The following is a 24029-nucleotide window of genomic DNA, read 5'->3' as shown; positions in this document are numbered from 1 at the left end:
GGGAGGTAAAGGCAAAAAAGGCCATGGTGGCAAAGTAATTACAATATAGCAAGTAAAACACTGGAATGGTAGTTTTGCAATGGAAGAATGTGCAAAGTAGAAATAAAAATAATGGGGTGCAAAGGAGCAAAATAAATAAATTAATTAAATGAAGTTGGGAAAGAGGTAGTTGTTTGGGCTAAATTATAGGTGGGCTATGTACAGGTGCAGTAATATGTGAGCTGCTCTGACAGTTGGTGCTTAAAGCTAGTGAGGGAGATAAGTTTTTCCAGTTTCAGAGATTTTTGTAGTTCGTTCCAGTCATTGGCAGCAGAGAACTGGAAGGAGAGGCGGCCAAAGAAAGAATTGGTTTTGGGGGTGACCAGAGAGATATACCTGCTGGAGCGTGTGCTCCAGGTGGGAGATGCTATGGTGACCAGCGAGCTGAGATAAGGGGGGACTTTACCTAGCAGGGTCTTGTAGATGACATGGAGCCAGTGGGTTTGGCGACGAGTATGAAGCGAGGGCCAGCCAACGAGAGCGTACAGGTCGCAATGGTGGGTAGTATATGGGGCTTTGGTGACAAAACAGATTACACTGTGATAGACTGCATCCAATTTGTTGAGTAGGGTATTGGAGGCTATTTTGTAAATGACATCGCCAAAGTCGAGGATTGGTAGGATGGTCAGTTTTACAAGGGTATGTTTGGCAGCATGAGTGAAGGATGCTTTGTTGCGAAATAGGAAGCCAATTCTAGATTTAACTTTGGATTGGAGATGTTTGATATGAGCAGGTTGCAACACAACACCACATTTGTTCAAGAATTACATAGAGGGGGAGCAATACAAGATAGAACCGCCACTGCAACGAAGCAGTACTGTGTAGCTTTTTAGGAGTTTGTTATTGGTTTTAGTCACTCTGAATAAGAATTACCCTCCGCTAAATGTAAAAATTAATAACCAACAACTCATCACATGATCTAGCTGTGGTTATGCAGCTATATCTTGTTTCCATCTTATTAGAAAACCATATAAATATATTGACCACATTTTCCCACCAGTATTGAGTCTAGGCTCAACATCTGCGTCTTAACACGCAGATAGAAGCAAAAAGATTGAAGAAAATATGATCTTATTGTCTCTGCTTCTGAAGAGATTCAATAAAACACTTTTCACAAATAAGAATAGATCATCTTTTAGAAAAGAAATACAATTTTGGGGGGGGTTTAAGTAACCTTTATTTTTTCTGTTATGGTGACAATTTCATCATACAAAACAGCCCGATACAGTATGTAGAATACTTTGCAGAGCCATGTTTGTTGTAACATTTCTTTCATGCAGTGATTATTAAACCCTTCCCCATCTGAAAGGACATGATTAATGTGTTACGTAGGAAAATGTTACTCTTCATACAAACCTATCAATGTAAACAACATCAATGTAAAAAAAACTATTAATAAATTCACTCATAGACCACTTTGTCTGCTCAATAAGCACTTATTTTTGTTCTTCAAAGAAAATATAAAATATGTATTAATCTATTACTCATGTTCATGAACAAAATAATTGAATTATGATATGAAATATGTTAGAAAACAAACAAATATATTGGGGCGAAAAACACTTCATTACACACGACAAGTTACTAAATATTATATTGGATAATGTTACATAGGACTTTTAGATATCATGGCCCTACATATTTAATAATGTATAGGTAAATATAATACTTAGGTTAATATTTTTTTAGAAATCAAATACAGATTTTGTAAAAAGTTATTTAAGCTATGACAGATACCCAAGGGCAACTTTCATAAAATAGTCTACATTAAAATCGTAAGGGTCTACCTTCAAGATTTTATTTTTCACACAACCTTAACTTAACCTTTATTCAAGTGACCTCAATAGGATGTCAAATCCATGTTATTCCCAGCCTACAACATCTTTATCCATACTGGGTGGTATCCTTTCTACAGGTGTTGTGTCTACTTCCCCATGTTCCTGTGGTGCAGCAGGAGAGAGAGCCCACAGCAGTACACCATGCTCTTCACTATCAGCACTGTGTAAACCAGAGAGGCCAGGTTCAGACTGCACGTGAAGAAGAAGCGATCTGGGGAAAAGAAAATAATATATTGGCTGAGATTTTAACCAGTGAATTTATTTGAATAAAGTCCTGTTTTCTGTTACTTTTTGTTTGCCGTCATCTTCTTCAAATCAAGCTTTATTTATACAGCACATTTCAGACATGGAATGCAACACAATGTGCTTCACAGGAAAAAACAAATACAAACAATGAAAATAAAAACTGAAATATTTACTACACAACAAACACAAGAGGAAAAAAATAAAAAAAAAACAATAAAAACTGAACGAATAAAAAAGCACCCCCAAAGCTAAAAAGGTGTGTTTTAAAATGTCTTTTAAATATGTCCAGAGTTTCAGCCCCCCTCAGGTTCTCTTGCAGGCTATTCCAACGGCTGGGGGCATAGTAACTAAAGACTTCCTCTCCATACCTCCTTGTCTTTGGCTGTGGGATAATTAAAAGGCCAGTGACTACAAAGGGACCTACTGGTTACATAACTTAAAAGCATGTTTGACATATTGGAGTGCACAATAGAGGATTTATTCCAAAACCAATAGAAGGCAAATGAGATTAGCATGAGGTTGTAACTAACAAGAACATTTCCCAGGACATAGACATATCTGATATTGGCAGAAAGCTTAAATTGTTGTTAATATAATTGCGCTGTCCAATTTACATTAGCTATTACAATGAAATTATACCATGATATTGTTTGAGGAGAGTGCACAATTTTGAACAGGAAAAGTTATTAATAAACAAATTAGGCACATTTGGGCAGTCTTGATACAACATTTTGAAGAGAAATGCAATGGATCATGGGATCAGTATAAAACTTTGCACATACACTGATTTCATCTAGTGGCCAAAATCGAAATTGCAGCTGGGCTGGAATAATACATTTAGGCTTTTCTCTTGCCAAGATGATGGTAAAAAAAATACAAAAAATGGTAGTTTTTTTCTTTGTATTATCTTTTACCAGATCTATTGTGTTATATTCCCCTACATTCCTTTCAAATTACCACAAACTTCAAAGTGTTTCTTTTCAAATGGTACCAAGAGTATGCATATCCTTTCTTCTGGGCGACAGGCAGTTAGATTTGGGTATGTCATTTTAGGCACAAAAAAAGGGGCAGATCCTTAAGAGTTTTTAACATTGATTAATAAGTCAAATTTGCAGGTTCTTTAATTTAAATGAGACATTTTAAACATTCCCATAATGACCTAGATGAACCAACTTCTCAGGTTAATTAAAGTTGAATTCCCAGTTGTCTATAAAGTTATAATTAATCATTATCATTGATTAACCAAATCAATATGCTTTTGCAAATTCATTCACGTCCAACTCCCACATTACTGATACAGTATTGATGGTTCATTAACATCTATAAATAGATTAAAATTGTCTCTGAAGCTTCCAACGTTTTCCAAAACCAAACTTTGGAAAGATAGGAACTTTATTATTATTATTTTTTCTCCTTTAAAATTTTATAATAATGTGCAAGCTATCAGAGCGAGTGGTCCCCACTTCCCGCTAATTAGTGAACCCTCACCCATAAGATGACTGATCTCTGACCTTAGCAGCGATACCAACCCTAACTTTGCCATTAGCGGAGAAACAGTAGAAATCGCGACAAACGCTCTTCAAAATCAACCTTCTGGCACAGGCCTTATAAAGGTTCTCTCCAGTTTAGTCCGGATGTCTTGCCATCCGAGATTGGCATCGGTCCAATACCGCAGTGCACAGCTGAAGCACGAGCAGGAAATGGTAGACATAAAGGAACAGGTGGAGAGAACCGGGAAACTGATGACAAATGCAGAAAAGGGATACATTTAGCTAGCTATGGAACTGCGTTTGAAAACGTAACAATTAAATGTAATTGCAAAACCTTATGAAGACGAAAGAGCAGAAACTCTTCAACAAAATCATCTTCTACAGGATTAAAATTGCCTTCTACAGGAACAACTAGATTTAGCCAAAACTAAATACGACGATGTCCAAGCCAAACTAGATAAATCTGACGAGTTATCTACAAACTGGAGCGAGCAGCTTGATTTCATGCATGCAGTTTTGTGGAACGATACTCAAAGTAACAATGTTCTACTCAAAAAGGCTGCAGACCAAAGACGATCAGTTAAACAACTTCTTTGGGATCGGTGTCCCGTTCAACGGGACGGTTATGCTAACGTAGGCTAATACAATTAAGCATGAGGTTGTAAGTAACAAGGACATTTCCCAGGAAATAGACATATCTGATATTGGTAGAAAGCTTAGGTTCTTGTTAATCTAACTGCACTGTTCAATTTACAGTAGCCATTACAGTGAAAGAATAGCATGGTATTGTTTAAGGAGAGTGCACAATTTTGAACATGAAAAGTTATTAATAAACAAATTAGGCATATTTGGGCAGTCTTGACACCAAATTTTTAACAGAAATACAATGGTTCATTGGATTAGTCTAAAACTTTGCACATACATTGATGCCATCTAGTGCCCAAAATCTAAATTGCATCTGGTGCTGGAAAAATACATTATTGCCTTTATCTTGCATTTCAAAGATCATGGTACAAAAAAGAAAATGAAAAAAATGGTTGTTTTTTTCTTTGTATTATCTTTTACCAGATCTATTGTGTTATATTCTCCTACATTCCTTTCACATTTCCACAAACTCACAAACACGATAGCTCACTGGCTAACACTGACAAACAAGCTCGGAATGAACACCCACATGCTTACTATCATATGCTTTGTTCAGCTTACTTTGGCCTACTCACTGAAAGAGGAATGGAAGAGCTTTTACCATTCAAACAAATGTTTCTGTTGAACATGTATCCCACCATTACCTTCTTGGGCCCTACAGCCCACATTGGCTTGCCTATGTTACAACTCAGAGAGCTTGCAAACACAGCTTTTGAGGCATCAAAAGCTCGCAACGCTAAGAGCTTTGACAACTCGGTTTTGAAGTTTGACCAGGAGCACTCACTCCAATTGGAGGGTGCATTATCAGGTATTGGAGTGTTAAGAGATGACGCGCATCATCGGTTTCTACCATGAAACCACGAATACAATAACCTCTGTGGTCGAAATAACTGTAAAGTACATCGCCATCGAAATGACTACCGCTCTTCAATCGACCTGTTCGCTACGTTCCTGCACTCAACCGACAAAACGTGTCAGAGCACAAGGGTAACAAAGAGTTAAAGGACAATCAAAACCTAGACCAATGTTCTCTAGAAAGAGAGAACATTTTGAGAATAGGGTAAAAGATAAGTCACAAGGACGAGACAGGGAATTTCCGGACACCAGGTCCGCAGGGATTAACACCCTTAAAAATCTAATTTCTCCCACTCTCACTCGAGACCCTATCCAGGGCCCGCTTGATAAAGAAACAAGCCCACAGGCTTTGTCTATAGACTGATACAAAGGTTGCGAAGAAAAGGTCAAAAGCTTTGCTAAAACAAAGCCCACTCAAAATCAGAAAAGTCGATCTGTTTTCACCTTGACACATCACGTCATTGTGAACGACCACTCCACTTTGTGGGAAATATGTCCACTAAACACAACTCTAAACGGTCATACCTGGAAACACTCCTGGAGGACTGCTTAACTTGTCATGCGCTAATTGAGTCGGGCGCAACAATAACGCTCGTCTCTCAAACATTGTTAAATGATCTCAAAAGGGCTTTGAAGCCAACTAAACATCGGTTAAAAGTGGAAACTTTTAAAAGTACTACACGAAACTACACTTTGAGGGGTCACTAAGACTACCTCGCCTCTCACATTGAGAGTCATGCTGAAACTACACTTCCAAGACGTATCGCTTATTCACCCTGCGTATGTTACCTGCCTCGAATCTGAACCCCTGCTACTCGGAGCAGGCTTGATGGATCGGTAACTCCCACTGATGGATTGGAGAACCAACCATGTATGGTCACAAGTCACAGTGCCTTCTCCACTGACCACACTGGCTTCTTCTAACACTAGCTGCAACGCAATCATCCACAAATGGTATCTGTCAAAGCAACCCTTGGGAAAAAGATGTTTCGAAACCTCTTGGAGCAGAATCCGATCCAAGGAGATTTACGATATCTAGCAAGACAGCAAGAAAAAAATAGATGAGCAGAGTGTACTCTGCTTCCGATGATACATCTTCTGCTTTGTGGGGGACTGTCACGCCTTGCAATGACACTAATGCCGTCAGTCCAGCAACTGACCTGATGACTCCCACTGGTGAAACACTTTGCGATATCACAGACAGATATCCTCGTCTCAGTTCGCAGGCACTGAAGAGGTTGCCACACGCGGACGCTGTGGTGGCTGACAGGCCTTAACAGCCACTGAAAGTTTTAAAGCACAAACACTAGGAGATTTGGTTGAAAGGTTACAGCCATTCTCATAACAATGCGGCCGCTGACAACTCATTCATAGGGTCCGACCTTTTCGTTTGTGCCTCGGATACCAACAGCAACCGCTGGTGGGGCCCAGACCCATGATGAGCCTCATCGAGGCCAGTTGGGGGGGAGTCGAGACTACCTGCAACACCGTATGAGGCCGCCAGAGCAGAAAACAAATCTAGTTGTAAACTCCCTTATGAGAACAGTGAGGAGCAGACCGGCCCCTAGAAGGGGATAATCTTAGAACACATCTAAGATATTACTGAGGTGTACCACACTGGTCGTAAACGAAGTCCAGTGGACTTCCACCTCCAAAACAAATGGAAAAAATAATCATGCCTTGCCATGTGTAAGTTCAACTACAATACAAATAGTAAAATGCTCAATGTGTTCCGGTGGGATAATATTTCAGAATAAATCGGTAGGATAACTGTTCCCTTTGAGTACCAGTACCAATGCTACCACAGTCAGTCCAGCAACAATCAGTAAGAGGATTAGAGACCTCACAAGTCAAATTGTTATTGATAATAGTGACATAGGAGTTAGTAGTCACTCAGATTGCAATGTGTAAGGGAATCTCCAGAACATTCTTCTGATGGTCAACACACATGCCACTAATAAATAGAACCCTCCATTCAGGAGGAAAGATATTAGAAGTCATGAACCATGATCACACCGCGTATGACTGGTTCAGTGCTTAGAGAGTACTTCCATAATGAGGTTAGCTCCTCCGTGGATAACATAGCTATGAAATAGACTCCTTCATACCTATCACCGCTACAATGGTGTAAGACACATTCAAATGTAGTAAAACTACTTTAGGTCCCCTTAACACATCTTGAGGTTAACATCAATTATTACTGACCTCCAGGCATTGACCTGGAAATCATCTGATGATGTCAGAATCAATCTGAACAGGTTGCAACCTACCAGGATATTTGGTTCTTTCCCTTGGCATGTGTAATTATGTACGCATATAAGCACGCGAACAACGGAACATTTAATGAGGATTTATGCTGGGATTATTTAAGGGGTCGAACGAAATACCAGCCTTAGTAAAGTTGAACATTTACTCTTACGCCTTTTCGACTCTACAGCTACCGTACTACCAGTTTCTCCACAGAGGTCCATAGGTGATCCCTGTAGACTGCCCAAAGCTGGTGCCTTCAAGCTGTAGACTAATCATGTAGTTATCAACTTGGGATAGTGCCCTAAGCAACACACCGCAAATTAGGAACCCTAGATATGACTTTAGACAATGCCATGATATGGTCACTTTTCCAGGACCTTGGACGGATATAGAATACAGTTCAATTAGATGATTTTGGTGTGATATACAAAATATGATTATCTTTTGTTTATGCTTTCATTACTTTTCGTTTCAGTTCCTTTGACACTTAGGAAGTGATAGAGCCATAACCAAAGCCCCATACAACCATCACTTAGTGCCACAACGCCACTCATTTGGGAAGAAATTGAATTATATATTTTGTGAGTGTGTGTGCGTTGTTAACATCTGCTTAAAACCTGTTAGGTCAAGTGGAAGCATATGTCACTTTTTGATGAATTGCGTGTCCAAACTGAACCGCCTCCTACTCTGTCCCAGATGCTAATATATGCATATTATTATTAGTATTGGATAGAAAACACACTGAAGTTTCTAAAACTGTGAATGATGTCTGTGAGTATAACAGAACTCATATTGCAATCAAGAACCTGAGAAGAAATCCAAACAGGAAGTGAGAAGTCGAATTTCAAAACGGTGCCAATTTAAATCCCAGGTAGATATGAATTTGTATGCACTTCCCAGGGATTCCACGAGATGTCACCGTCTTTCCATCCTAGTTGTAAGATTGTACCATAAAGGACGGGCTCATAATAGCTATTTGAATGAGTGGTCTGTCAGTGCGTATCGATCTCATGAAGCGTGCTCACGAGAGAGTGTCCTCTCGTTCCAGGGCATATATTCAGACAATGAAATTCTCCGGTTGGAACCTTATTGATGATATTTGTTAAAAACATCCTCAAGATTGATTGCAGACATGTTTTGACTTGTTTCTACAACCTGTAACGGAATTTTTTGAGTTTTTGTCATGTAGGAAATGGTCGCGCCTCCATAATGGTGGATTACTGGACTGAACAGCTAACAACAGGCGGGCTGATGATGGGCTTTATGGAACTTTATGGAACAAATTAGTCATTTATTGTCAAACTGGGATTACTGGGACTGCCTTCTCATGAAGATTATCAAAGTTAAGTGAATATTTATAGTGTTTTTTGACCTAACGTTGACTCCAAGATGGAGGAATTGTCTCGTTGTTTATAAGCAGGTACTGAGCTCCGTTCTCAGATCATGCTTTTTCCGTAAAGTATTTTTAAAATCTGGCACAGCGGTTGCATAGAGGATCAGTCTATATTTAATTCTGTGAATAACACTTGCATCTTTTATCCATGTTTATTATGAGTATTTCTGGGAAAATCACTGGAAGTTTTGGAATCAAAATATTACTGCACGTAACGCGCCAATGTAAACTGGGATTTTTGGATATAAATATGCACATTATCGAACAAAACATACATGTATTGTGTAACATGATGTCATATAAGTGTCAACTGATGAAGATCATCAAAGGTTAGTGATTAATTTGATCTATATTTCTGCATTTTGTGACTCCTCTCTTTCACTGGAAAATGGCTGTGTGTGTTTTCATGACTGGACTATGAGCTAACATAATCATATGTGGTGCTTTCCCTGTAAATCATTTTTGAAATCGGACAACATGGGTAGATTAACAAGATGTTTATCTTTCATTTGCTGTATTGGACTTGTTAATCTGTGAAAGTTACATATTTATAAAAAATATTTATGAATTTCGCGCACTGCCTTTTCAGTGGAATGTTGAGGTGGGGTTCTGCTAGCGGAACGCCATTCCTAGACAGGCTAAATTACTGCCCAGGTCTTCCAGTCTGGACGACCAGACGAGGGGTCCGTAACAGCGATCCCAATCCAGACATCCACTTCCCATCCTTGTGTCGGCCTGTTCCATTTGCAGAAATCCTACCCGGGTTGACTGCAACGGCGATCACCAACCAGACATCCCTTGGCCATTCCTGTGGTACTTTGCAGCTTCCAGGAAACCTACCAAGGTAAACCGCTAGAGGGGGACCACAACTGCAATCACCAACCGGACATCCACTGCCTATTCTTGTGGTGGACTGTTCCGCTTTTAGAGAGCTTAACAAGGTCAACCACCAGAGGGGGACTGCAACAATGATCCACAACCAGGACATCATGTGGTCTTTGTTTTTATGGTGGTTTGCAACATGCAGGATAATCACAAGATTCAACCCACCAGAGGGGGACTGTCAAGATGTGACCTGGGGGGAGGATCATAGCCCCCCCTCTCTCTCTCTCTCTCCACAACAAGTCATAAATACCTGGTTGAAACTGCCATGCAGTATTGAGGGAGAGAGTCTACCAGAACAAAGAGCTTCTCTTAGTTCAAAACTCTTAATCCCCAAAATGGGAGAAATAAATATTATTTATACTTTGGAGAATGTGGGAATGGTCCGTGGACACTTAACAGTCAAGTCGAGTGTTTTTCATTTGGTGATCTCATGAAGAACAGGAAACACATACAGTATCTCTTAATAAAGTGTACATTTCCCAGCTGTCAAATTTACATCTAGATATTGTGAAACGTATGTGATTAAATATGAAACTATTTGTGGAAAGATGTAATGTGATGTTTTCCTTCTAAATGACTATGGATTTTCATTTAAAGATTAACACGTGGCCACGCCCATTGTGAGCGTAGACATTATGTCGGCGTAATGGAACCGCCCTTTTCTACTCCATAAAACCACCCGTGACGAAATGTACATTTCATGCCAAAGAGATCCACGGTAAGCCGGACGTCTCTAATGGTTAAGAAGTCAGAGATCACTGGGCCAGACTCCCCACGTTGGAATGGCTACAATTCTATAGGCCACAGAGACCATACACCTGTAGTTTTGGCTACAGGGCTAGAAATGGTTAAAATCTGAGACTATCGATCACTGCAGAAGAAGGAGCAAATTCTAGATGACACAAATTAGTAGTCTGCAGCTAGAAATGACGTAAACCTAGTACGATAATACTGACACCCGCCAAAGCATCTATTCTATGAGAACATTTCTGAATGGTACTCTGAAGTAACCATTCTATCCACCTACAACCACAAAAGACATTTTAACTTCTGGGGAACTTAACCAGAGACTCTGATGAACTCTACAGGACGAGCAGGTGTTTTCAACGGTGAGACAACAGGGACATATTTGCGTAAATATATATATTGCAATTATTCTTGAATGAAGGATTAGCATTTCAATTAGTATAATTATCCACTGTGTGTAGTGATTCCATTTAGTCTTTTCCGCTCTCTCAGTCCCCACCACTTTCTTTGTCTATCAAGCCGTCAAATTGGCTTCATCTACTAGGGACCTTTTCTTTGTGTCATTGCTAGTAACCAATATCTACTGTATGTTTGATGTATTTTTGTGGTTACTTAGTTAGTTAGTAAATAAATATTTAACTTCTTACGGGAAGGTAAAGCTTAACTTCTTGTTAATCCAGCCACTGTGACAGATTTCAAAAAGGCTTTACGGCAAAATTTTCCGTGGTGCCCCACCTTCCTTGATTAGTTTATTCACGTAATAATTAAACAAAGAGAAATTATTTTATATAAATTAGTCTTCACATTTAATGATAGTCCAGACTCGACACAAGTATCTCATAGATACATTTTCGTCTTATACAACGGGTGGGTCTCATCAGCCCAGGCAGGGAAGTTATATACTTGATTCCCACTATAAATAGCATCTAGACATTATGTAACATTTCTTTTAGACTAACATTTAGTTTGCAACAGCGGAGATTTGTATAAACCGTAGTGTCCGTTTCTCCGGCATTTGCCACATTGTTTCAATATTAAAATTCGATCTCCTGCTGTCCCATAGTAATGAACATGTCCGGAGTCCGGACAAGACCGACAGGCAGGCATGCAGTGATTCTCAGCCAGTCGAAATCATGAATCAGCTGGCATAATTTTGATGGATATATACAAACAAATGTCAATTGATGAAAAGACAAATGGAACGCACTAACTTTGCAGTCTTTCCATCTTCAGTTTTAAGTGATTGTATTACTGTAGCTGTGTTGTTGGCTAGCTCCTCTGAACAACAGTGTCCTGATGAGTGAGCATATTTTGTCAGGCGAAATCGTGCGTCATTAGATCATTGTTATGGATGATCCAAATAAATGTCACTAGAAAAAAGATTAAACAAATGCAAATGCTGCTACTTTGCTGTTATTCGGGCTGCACTTTTTGACATGACTGTAAGTTAGCCATAGTTGGCTAGCTAGCAAGCAAGGGATAAGAACGTTGACAGCCTGGATGGCAATGGAACATTTAGAACAAATGACTGTGTCGCGTCCTTAGATAGAGTACAAAAAGACTGAACGACTAGGTTGGGTCGTGTCTCTAGCAACAGAACCAATAGAATGAAAGACCAGCCGGCTTGGGTAGCAACCCTCAATTTGTGTCGGGACTATATCTTGTGGAAGGATGAAATAGTATTAATAAACTCATCAAAATATAATTTTTAATGAAAGTATATCAATCATTATTTGAATATGTTGGTAACCTGTTGTATAAAAATGATAATGCCCTCGAAGCTGGTGTTTGGAGGATGTAATGGCACTGTTTGCCAGCTGTCAACTTCCTCTCTGGCATAACAACACCCCTGCCAATATATCCAACAAACACCGGCTTCTCGGGCATTATCACTTAACTTTTTATGGCTGCAGGGGCAGTATTGAGTAGCTTGGATGAAAAGGTGCCCATTGTAAACTGCCAGCTCCTCAGTCTCAGTTGCTAATATATGCATATTATTAGTAGTATTGGATAGAAAACACTCTAAAGTTTCTAAAACATTGTCTGTGAGTATAACAGAACTGATATTGCAGGCAAAACCCTGAGGAAAATCAAAACAGGAAGTGGCTTCTATTTTGAAAACTCCATGTTCCATAGCTTCCCTTTGCTTCATGTAAAGGGATATGAACCAGATTCCTTTTCCTATCGCTTCCTCAAGGTGTCAAGTCTTCAGACAGTTTCAGGCTTTTATTTTGAAAAATGAACCAGAACGATAACATTGCGTCAAGTGGTCACATGAGTTTTGCTCGCGCAACAGAGTTTGGATAGTTATTGTTTTTCCCTCTCCTACTGTGAAAGACATTTGCGGTTGATATATTATCGATTATATATTTTAAAAACAACCTGAGGATTGATTGTAAAAAACATTTGACATGTTTCTGTGGACATTATGGAAACTATTTTGAATTTTCGTCTGCGTTGTCGTGACCACTCTTTCCTGTGGATTTCTGAACATAACGTGACAAACAAACGGAGGTATTTTTTATCTAAAAATAATCTTTATGGAACAAAAGGAACATTTGTTGTGTAACTGGGAGTCTTGTGAGTGAAAACATCCTAAGATCATCAAAGGTAAACAATTAATTTGATTGCTTTTCTGATTTTCGTGACCGAGCTGTCACGCCCTGGTCTAAATATATTATGTTTATTCTTTATTTATTTCGGTCAGGCCATGGTGTGACATGGGTTATTGTGGTGTGTTTTTGTCTTGGGGTTTTGTGGGGTGTCTACGTAGTCTATGGCTGCCTGAGGCGGTTCTCAATCAGAGTCAGGTGATTATCGTTGTCTCTGATTGGGAACCATATTTAGGCAGCCATATTCTGTGAGTGTTTCGTGGGTGATTGTTCCTGTCTTTGTGTTTGCACCAGATAGGGCTGTTTCGGTTTTCATTATTTCATTTCATTATTTTTGTAGTTTCTGCATGTATAGTTTTTCCTTCATTAAAATATATCATGAATCATCATCACGCTGCATTTTGGTCCGATCCTTGTTCCACCTCTTCGTCAGAGGAGGAGATAGAAGAGAGCCGTTACACGAGCTACCTGATGCTAAGTGTACTTAATATTTTATTGTGCGATTGATAAACTTACACAAATGCTTGTATTGCTTTCGCTGTAAAGCATAATTTCAAAATCTGTCACGACAGGTGGATTAACAAAAGGCTAAACTGTGTTTTCCTTTATTGCACTTGTGATTTCATGACTAGAAATATTTATAGTAATATTTATTGTATGTAGCGCTATGCTATTCAGCAGTTGTTGATGACACTTACCCCGATAGTGGGATTGCAGCCATATTAAATGTCATTCTCAACATATCCCTAAAAATATCAAGTTACAATGTTTCCCTTTGTTTACACTGTGTGGTCCTGTCATCATGATTACGATAGGCTAGCATGACAGGAGCTACATTTAGCTGACATTAGCTTGTATGCTAATGGTCTCTTATAAATCAATTAAACTAATAAAAAAATGTGATAAAAATTAATATTATCATTACACTCCGCTTAACTTGGTGTTTCATGTCCTATGCGTTATAACTCGTTCACCATGATGATAACATTTAAAATATTTAGTTTATCTAGTTTTCAGTTGGCTTGGCTCTCTCATTCAAATTGAATGATTCAACTGATCAGGGTTGCCAGGTCAATCAAAAATGTCTAACACAATGACCACACAAAACCTACGAAAAGGCCTGAAAACTATCCCCATTTTTCTTTCACAACAAGAGAGGAGTTGCAATATCTATACAATAATCCCATTTTCCATAACGTTATTGAGCCAATTAATAAGGAATATCATAGTAATGTTAGAAGCAAATTTCGTGTTTCCTCAAAACAATAATTATTGCAAGCCATGACATTGGTTAGTCATAGCAGTCAAACGAGTTAAATCAACATTTATTGACAGAAAATGATCTGGCGAATTTAATAAAGGCAAATTATATTTTCTCTTGCCACATATTCAAATTAATTTATTAGTCATAAGGGGTATGGTATATGGCCAATATACCACGGCTAAGGAATGTTCTTAACAATGAAACCATGTGGACTGCCTGGATACAGCCATTATCCGTGGTATATTGGTCATATTCCACAAACCCCCAGTGTGGCTTATTGCTATTTTCAACTGGTTAAAACTATAATTGGAACAGTAAAAAGCAATGTTTGGTTATACCTGTGGTATATGACAAATCAGCATTCAGGGCTGAACCAGGTTTCTAGATAAATCTGACGGAAGAGTTTGAGTGATGAAAGTTGGACAAGAGGATCTCGAAGTCTCTGAGCAAGAAACATTTGGATGACCATAAAAAACGGCAATTGTGCTGTTATTATGTGCCACATGTTAAGACTACAAACCGTTATAAATGGCCCATTTGCGAGATTGACTTGTCATTTCAATAGGCATAGACTACTAATAGGCCTACATCTCTTTTCAGATAGTCTACAGTAATCCAGACAAGATGTAGGCAAGATATAAACTGAACAATTTAGCAGCTTGCTTAGTTCAAATTAACAGACTAATTCATTCATGAATAGGAAGGCGTTTTCGTAATAAGAAGTGCTTGTGTTTCCCAGTAGCATGCTGGAATAAACTACTCAGGATGGGGGTCATAATTTCAATCACTGAATTAAATATGAATAATATGTATATGAACTGAATATGCTTGTCAACAACAGTCAGTGTTTATAAAAAAAAAAAATGTTTTACCTGTAGCCCATCTGACTACTGTTACTGTCAATCGAATGCGTTCAAAATAACACAAGGCTGCAACAACAAACTGAAGTCGTAGGCTATTTATTAAATTGGTTTACCAGCTCCAGGTAGGCTACACAAGTGGCATGAATTGATTTGCAATGATTCCAGTGATATTGTCATTTCAACATAGTGTAACGATCCTGGGTTTATAACAGCGGAAAAAAGGACTCTGCACAGTCGATTGCGCGCCAGACCTCGGGCTGGAAGGTCGAGGGTTCGAGACCTGCTCCCTGCTGTTTCCTTACACTGGTGTCAGACGTGATCGGACCTTGCATCCAAGACAGTGCATGTGCATGGCCGGTGAGCGCGTTCCAGTAAAGCGTAGAGTCGCAAGCTAGCGCGAGGACGCACTATTTGAAAGGAGGGAGTAGTGTAACGACCCTGGGTTTATAAGTGACTGTACCCCAAAAGCATGCTCAAGCGGCAGAGTCGATATCCGCGCTTATAAACCCAGGGTCGTTACAATATATTTTAATAAGAGAAATGCCTCGTCGCAATTTAGAAATAGGCCAAGAACCGGCAACCGGGAAATTGTTTGCAAAGTAGCTCAATTTGCGGGTACCGAGAACATGTCAAAACTGCAACTGACTTACTGACTACTAGGATGCTAGCGCAAGAGCCACTGTAGAGTGAGTGCGCGTGAAGCAACCACCAGAGCGAGCGGCTCACTCTGCGGGACGAAATAACCACAACACCCCTTAACTATAAATACTCTAAATTATTACAAAATGCCAAAGATTAAGCTACTTAACTTTCTTTATCAATCGTACCGTTTTTTGCTCTTGATTGGGTTCCCTGTGTTGCCAACCTGAATTAAAAACGGCACTATTAATACAGAATGTATTACCCCTGTTTCATTGATGTTACAGACAAACTAGGACCAACAACAGCAGCCTGCCTCTGATTTGATGAGAAACTTGCCCATACTGGTATATAAATGAATCAATATAATACCAAGCAACCTCTTTTGACCTTGTGGTGTTTATTTATTTAATGCATTATACTGCCACTGTGCTATGGTAACACACACACTTTTTAAAATGTTTATGTATCCTTTATTTATACAGGTTTTTCTCATTGAGATAAAATACATTTTTCACTTAATAAATATGCTATCATAAATAAATAAATCCTAAATCATAAATAAATAAATATCACGATTGTGTGTTACCATGGTAGATTGTATAATGCAGTTTAAAACCATGGTATTTCCATGATCCACATCTATGGTATTATTTAGGTGCATCGCAGTACCATCACACTTCAAAGCTAAAACCATTGTTCAGATCTATACCATGGTATAAATGATGCAATACCATGGTGATATTTAGGTTTAGGCCTAATGGCAGTGCCATGGTAAGCGGAGGTGGTGTAGCTCATCTATTCACATGCTCATCTAACACTGTTCAGAAACATTTAGCATGCAACAATGTAGCCTATATTAAGTGCTCCCTAACAAAGCGGAGTAAGGGTAGGAAAGAGATGAAAGGAGGATTAAAAAATAGCATGGGCTTGCCTTCAAAATATGACTTTTATATTTTGACGGCGCATATAGGCTGCACAGACCAGTAGCCAAATTAAACTCTAAATATGCCATTATATTATTTAGAGATTTTTTTATTAGTCTTATGTTTCTTAGGACCTACCTAAAACGAATTAATAATGGATTTATTTGTGATAGTGTAATGGATTTATTTGTGATAGTGTATGTTATTAAGATTGATGTCCACGCACATCTTCACAGGTCTAGTCCCACTCCTAAACTTGTTGAGGGATATAAAAGGCTTATCCCAGAATGTGGTAAAAATAGGACTGAATGAATTGGTCTGTAAATTTCCTGATTTGGTGTTTCACAGGCAACATGCCGTAAAGTCTGTCTGTAAAGGGTACCAATCCGAAAATGGTTAGCTGACATGGCCAATTAAATGACTGTCAGTGACTGACAAAACAAGAGAAAAACTGCTGATGCACATGCTCATTTCGAATTTACACCTTGCGTATTCTACTATTCTAACTCTCCACAGTAAATTGCGACCACGACTGAGGGAGCCAAAGCGACTGAATATGTCACGTATGCCTGCCACTGAAAGGTATGCACTTTTTACATGGTTGAATAGCCTACATGAATGCCGACTCATATAAATATATTACATGAATACATTTACATAAAGAATACACACGAATGTAAAACTATTTCGATGACTGGCTTTACCTTTTAGCATGTCAATATCTTGAGCGCCCCATTCATGCTCCACAGAACAGATGTATTTGTTCCTGTACGCATTCTCTTTATCAATGATGATCATACTGGTCGTCCGCCCTTCCTCCCTCTGCTCCAGCTGTTCCGTCTCTGCTTTGGACACCTCCACTATTTGACCGCATTCATCCTCCCTCTCCCATGAGATCTTGACCAAGTCTGGAAACATGTCTCTAGCCAGACATAGCAGGGTGATCTTCCCATTCGACTCAGGGTTGGACGCTGGGTAGACCGTCACTTTGGGTTTACGTACGTGATTGTCTGGTTTTCAAGAGAAAAAATAACATTTACAGGCTTCTTGAAAGGACCGTCACACACACGTTTTCAGACTTCAGATGTATTATGGTGTCAAGATTAATCGCAATGTCCCACACCATTTGTACTTATATCCATCTTTACTGCCTATATTCAAATAAACAATTAATTACATACATCAATAATTTCCACGTACCAACTCGTCTTTTTTTTGTCATAATAACTATCCTTTATTGGAATATATCATATCAATATAAAGTAAATTATAACGTTCAATATTATTTAAAATATTAAGATTCTTAGCTCAGTAAACAATTCGACATTCTTGCCCTATATCAGACTACTTTACATTTATATCACACATTTAACTGAGAGTGTATATCTATAGGATTAAGGACACGCAATATACTGCAAATTGTGCGTATGGCTTCCTTGAAAATCTGAATAATCAATTATACAGGCTAATAACAAACGTTCAAATAAAAAAAATGAGATTTTTTAAAACTTGGGATGATCGTAAAGAGTGCGTGCATATTCGGAGCAATACTGCAGGAAGTTTTGTCAATTCTTTTTGGACTGATTAGACATAGATTAATTATTATTAATGACTAGTTTATTTCTGCCGAAAATAAGAGGAATGGATCTCTTACCTGTCACATAAAGTCTCGTACCAGAGCCAAATACAAATCCATACACAGTGAATATTCCCTTGTCAAAAAGTAGTCTTCACTGTGTCTTGGGTGAGTTTGTGTTAACAATACAAAGGTTCAGCGGCATCATGCACCCCAAATGTCTTCGGGGGCACAAATATCTGAGGGGGCACATTCAAAACATGTTTAGTTCTACAGTATGCACAAAAATATGTATATTTTTATGCATACCTAAGCATACCTCTTGAGCTAAAATATATATATACGCACATAGAATGAGTTGGAACATGAAGCCTACTGCCAAAGTATTATTATAATTTTTTTTTCTTTATTATTATTATTATAAAAACACAACCCCGCCAAGCCACACTGCTTCTTGACACAATGCACGCTTAACCCGGGAGCCAGCCACACCAATGTGTCAGAGAAAACCATACAACTGGTGACCGTGTCAGCATGCATGAGCCTCCTCGCCCCTAACTGGGCTCGAACCAGGAACACATTGACAACAGCTACACTCGAAGCAGTTTTACCCATTGCTCCACTAAAGCCGCGGCCCTTGCAGAGCAAGTGGAATAACTACTCCAAGTCTCAGAGCAAGTGACGTTTGAAACGCTATTAGGGCAAACCCAGCTAACTAGCTAGCCATTTCACATCAGTTACACCAGCCATTAGGCTTGAAGTCATAAACAGCACTGTGCTTGCGAAGAGCTGCTGGCAAAACGCACAAAAGTGTTGTTTGAATGAATGCTTACGAGCCTGCTGCTGCCTACCATTGCTTAGACTACTCTATCAAATCATAGACTTAATTATAACATAATAAAACACAGAAATACGAGCCTTTGGTCATTAATATGGTCGAATCCGGAAACTATCATTTTGAAAACAAAATGCTTATTATTTTAGTGAAATACGGAACCGTTCGGTATTTTATCTAACGGGTGGCATCCCTAAGTCTAAATATTCTTGTTACATAGTTAGGGAAGGTGACAGGGAGGAGGACGGGCTGGGTGGACAAAGAGGAGTAAGGCACATCCATGCCAACCTGGGAAGGTGCAGGAGCGCTCCTCGGCCTGTCACTTACTCGCCTGGTTCTCCTTCTGGGATAGGTGTTCCAGGGGTGGTCCGACTCCCCGCAGTCGGAGCAGAGACCCTGTTGATGGCGGCATTGACGTTCCTCAGGGGGAAGGTGGGTCGTGCCACCTTCATGGGCTCAGTCTCGCTGGAGGTTCCTCGGACAGACCCGAACCCCCGAGATGGGTGACGACAGGCAAGCAGGAGATTATTCAAGCGTATGGCCATGGCAATGAGCTGGTCCTCTTTGCGACAGGCCAGCTCGGTCTGAACATCCGCCTGTAGTCCGCTGCGGACAACAAGGCCTGGTCGTCCCAGCCAGTGGACGCAGCCGACGCTCGGAAATCCAGAGCGTACTCCAACGCTGTCCTAGACCCCTGGCGTAGACAGAGGAGATGCTCACCTCCAACTCGGCCCTCTGTAGGTTGGTCGAAGATGGCACGGCAGAGTTGTGTGAAGCTGTCATAGGACTGCACTTCTTGCCCGTCCCTCTCCCAGATGGTGTGCGCCCATTCCAGATCCCGGCCTGTCAGCACCGAGATTACAAAGGCCACCTTGTCCTTCTCAGAGGCCGTCCAGGCATGACGGACAAGGTGGAGATCACACTGCAGGACAAAACCCCATACAACGAGCTGGGATGCCTTCAAACCGCTCCGGGAGGGGCAGGTGGACGTTGTTGATCGGCCAGGGTGATGTAGATGGTGTTGGGGTGGCTGAAACGACCGCGGGGAGCTGGAAAGATGGTGTAGCCTGCAGTTGGCGTACAGCCCGGAGCACTTCGTCCATGGCAGTCCCGAGGCGTTCCAGGCACGAGTCGTGGTGGCAAAGCTTCGCTCCTACAGCGGAATGCCCTGCTGCTTCTACTGATGTAGAGTGGAGGAGGCAGTAGCAGGTTAAGAACTACTGAATTTATTTAAGCACCATAGATCAAAGTGGGACAAAACCCAAATGCTGTTGTGCTCAAAATATATTTAGTCGATGCCAAACACGTGCTGGATAGGAGGGAGAATGCTGGATAGCCAACAATACGAACAAAATATATCACACATTTCTTTTCAAATATTTTAAGGTTGATATGGTGTATATAATAGGTATAATTCATTTCTTCATATAAGAACATATAAAAGTTGTATGGCTTTATTGTCAAAATGTCCTTTTGATAATGTTGACATGAAAATACTTCCACATTACTGTATTTTTAGGACACTAATTCTGCTTAGATTAATTATGTGGTTCACTGATCACTTATTTTAGAATACAAGGTTATAATTGAATTTGTGTTTTGCTTGCTTACAACATGCTTTCTTTTAGTTTTTTAGAAGTAACACTTTAAGTGGTCATCCTGGTAATTGCAACGTTTGAATATCACAACTTTGAGCGATAGAACCCAAAGTTACCCAAATTCAGCTAACCCATCTAACTGTGAAGGAAGACTTTGCCTTACAACCACTGCATTGTCACGTTCTGACCTTAGTTCTTTTGTTATGTCTTTGTTTTAGTATGGTCAGGGCGTGAGTTGAGTGGGTTGTCTATGTTCCTTTTTCTATGATTTGGGATTTCGGTGTTTGGCCTGGTATGGTTCTCAATCAGAGGCAGCTGTCAATCGTTGTCCCTGATTGACAACCATACTTAGGTAGCCTGGTTTCACCTTTGAGTTGTATGTGATTATTTCCTGTTTAGTGTTTTTGTCATTCACCTTAGAGGACTCTTCGTTTGTCATTTATTGTTTTGTTCAGTGTTCTAGTACGTCATTAAAAGCTATGAACACTTACCACGCGGTGCATTGGTCTTCCTCTTCTCCCACCACAGACGAGCGTCACATGCATGTTCTGTATTCCTCCACAGAGATCCACATTCCTCAGCCTACTCACCGTCTACACATCTGCTTAATTTCTATTCGCCTCGTCACTCAAGCTTCCAAACAGTTGTATTTAAAGATGAAGATGTTACATTTTTCCTTGACTTTGTGTATACAGTTAACATTTGTTGAAACCATATTATTTCATATAAAACTAGATCCTGATGTGTTTATATTGGTAACTTTATATTGGTAAACCATGGCTCCAAAATCAGTTCAGAGTTGAAGACTGAGAAGTCAGCATGGGCAGTGTATGACCATTGAGTCCTTAATGATGGCACTTGAATATCAATCGATTGTCTAATATAAATAAGAACATAAGTTCAGAGTAATCTCCTTTGGAATACTATCAAGAAAAAAAAGAAAAGGAAAGGAAATGGAATAGGCTGCATAACCAACACAGCTTTTCAATCCATAATCCACAGTCGTGGCCAAAAGTTTTGAGAATGACACAAATATTACTTTTCACAAAGTCTGCTTTCTTAGTTTGTATGATGGCAGTTTGCATATATTCCAGAATGTTATGAAGTGTGATCAGATGAATTGCAATTAATTGCAAAGTTCCTCTGCCAGAGGGTGGTGCTTGGAATCATTGTTCTTCCTCTGTCAATCATGGTTACCTGCAAGGAAACACATGCCATCATCATTGCTTTAGACAAAAAGGGCTTTACAGGCAAGGATATTGCTGCCAGTAAGATTGCACTTAAATCAAACATTTATCGGATCATCAAGAACTTCAAGGAGAGCGTTTCAATTGTTGTGAAGAAGGCTTCAGGGCACCCAAGAAAGTCCAGCATGCACCAGGACCGTCTCCTGAAGTTGATTCAGCTGCGGGATTGGGGCACCACCAGTACAGAGCTTGCTCGGGAATGGCAGCAGGCAAGTGTGAGTGCACCTGCATGCACAGTGAGGCGAAGACTATTGGAGGATGGCCTGGTGCCAAGAAGTGCAGCAAAGAAGTCACTTCTCTACAGGAAAATCATCAGGGACAGACTGATATTCTGAAAAAAGGTACAGGGATTGGACTGTAAGTTTCTCTGATGAATCCCCTTTCCGATTGTTTGGGGCATCCGGAAAAAAAGCTTGTCCGGAGAAGACAAGGTGAGCGCTACCATCAGTCCAGTGTCATGCCAACAGTAAAGCATCCTGAGACCATTCATGTGTGGGTGTTAAGGGATTTTTAAAAAAAATCTATAATGACTAATTAAGTATACATTTCAATCAGGATGTACTAATCAGAATACTAAATGTTACTGTATATGTATGAGTTTTCTTTCTTGATCCCAGTACTGAAAATAATGTGTGTGTGTATGTGGTCAAGAGTTTAGAACAATGACGGTCTGTTCCTTGGTACAAATGAATTAACTATATCTCCAGACTGACTGGAATGCTTATCTACACTGACTGACCTTGGCTCTAGGCGAGGAGGGAAGGCTTGAGAGCTATAGAGCCTTTCTACCAGTGTCAAGAAGAGACGGAACATTTAGAAAACGCTGACGTCATTTTCAGTTTATAACCTGTGGTAAAATGTGTGTGTACTTAGTACTCTCTTGAATAAAGGCTGTTACTTGACTTTTAAGACCGGGCTCTGTCCATTCCTATAAAATAAGGGTCTTACAAATTCTTATGAATTGACAGCGTGTTTAGTTTTAATTGAGAATTAAAACAGAGGAATTAAATTCCTTCAACAGTGGGGTTGTTTCTCAGCCAAGGGAGTGGGCTCACGCACATTTTTGCCTAAGAACACAGCCATCAATAAAGAATGGTACCAACACATTCTCCGAAAGCAACTTCTCCCAACCATCCTGGAACAGTTTGGTGACGAACAATGCCTTTTCCAGCATGATGGAGCACCTTGCCATAAGGCAAAATTGATAACTAAGTGGCTCAGGGAACAAAACATCGGGATATTTTGTGTCCATGGCCAGTAAACTACACAGACCTTCATCCCATTGAGAACTTGTGGTCAATCATTAAGAATCCTTAAAAACCCACAAAGTCTGTCAAACTCCAAGCATTGATTAATGCAAAAATGGGCTGCCATCAGTCAGGATGTAGCCCATAAGTTAATTGACAGCATGCCAGGGTGGATTGCAGCGTTCTTGAAAAAGAAGAGTCAATCCTGCAAATATTGACTCTTTGCATCAACTTCTTGTAATTGTCAATAAAAGCATTTGAGGCTTATTATACTTCAGTATTCCATAGTGACACTGAAGCAGCAAACTTTGTGGAAATTAATATTTGTGTCATCCTCCAAACATTTGGCCAGGACTCTATATACAGTCCAAATGTCCAAATGCATGCATTTGGGAACTCAATGACACAATGTTTGAATTTTTATGGCTGCCATCTCTTCATTGTAGGAAGTGAACAAATTATGTAATCATACAGTACAACCATTAAAGCCACTGGGAAGTGTTATACTATTCGTTTGCTAAACTGACATTTTGAAAGAAGGGCATTAGTGTGGAAGCTTCTTGATAAACTTTGCATTTAGCTTTGCAAATTGCATCAATGCACAAATTCAACATGTCTTCCATGTTGTACAGGACAGAATACTTTTTCTATGAACTGATTTTGGAGTTCACACTGGCATCTAACAGCCACCTGTAGTGGTTTACAGAAGCTGTGTTTGAATTAAATATAATGACTCCCACCCCCATTTCTATCCACCATGACAAGAGTACGAAAGTGTCAATGGTAATACAACTTCTGTGGTTAATACTTGCATACATTTGAAAGGGTTTAAAT

At 39.7% G+C, this 24029-nt stretch overlaps 1 protein-coding gene across 1 annotated transcript in view; it reads right to left on the bottom strand.

Annotated features, from left to right (window-relative positions):
- Positions 1-1199: 1199 nt before the first annotated feature.
- LOC118357816 (uncharacterized) overlaps positions 1200-24029 on the bottom strand; it is a 37351-nt gene continuing 14521 nt past the window's right edge. The window contains exons 3-7 of the mRNA XM_052479981.1: positions 19824-20025; positions 19431-19725; positions 18347-18420; positions 17397-17702; positions 1200-2088 (exon numbers count right to left, since the gene is read on the bottom strand). Coding sequence (XP_052335941.1) covers positions 1964-2088; positions 17397-17702; positions 18347-18420; positions 19431-19725; positions 19824-20025 — 1002 coding nt within the window. The 3' untranslated portion in view covers positions 1200-1963. The remainder of the gene's footprint in view (positions 2089-17396; positions 17703-18346; positions 18421-19430; positions 19726-19823; positions 20026-24029) is intronic.

The sequence above is a fragment of the Oncorhynchus keta genome, chromosome 25 (assembly GCF_023373465.1).
Source record: "Oncorhynchus keta strain PuntledgeMale-10-30-2019 chromosome 25, Oket_V2, whole genome shotgun sequence".
NCBI lineage: Eukaryota > Metazoa > Chordata > Actinopteri > Salmoniformes > Salmonidae > Oncorhynchus > Oncorhynchus keta.
This window is presented reverse-complemented; position numbering and strand designations above follow the sequence as displayed.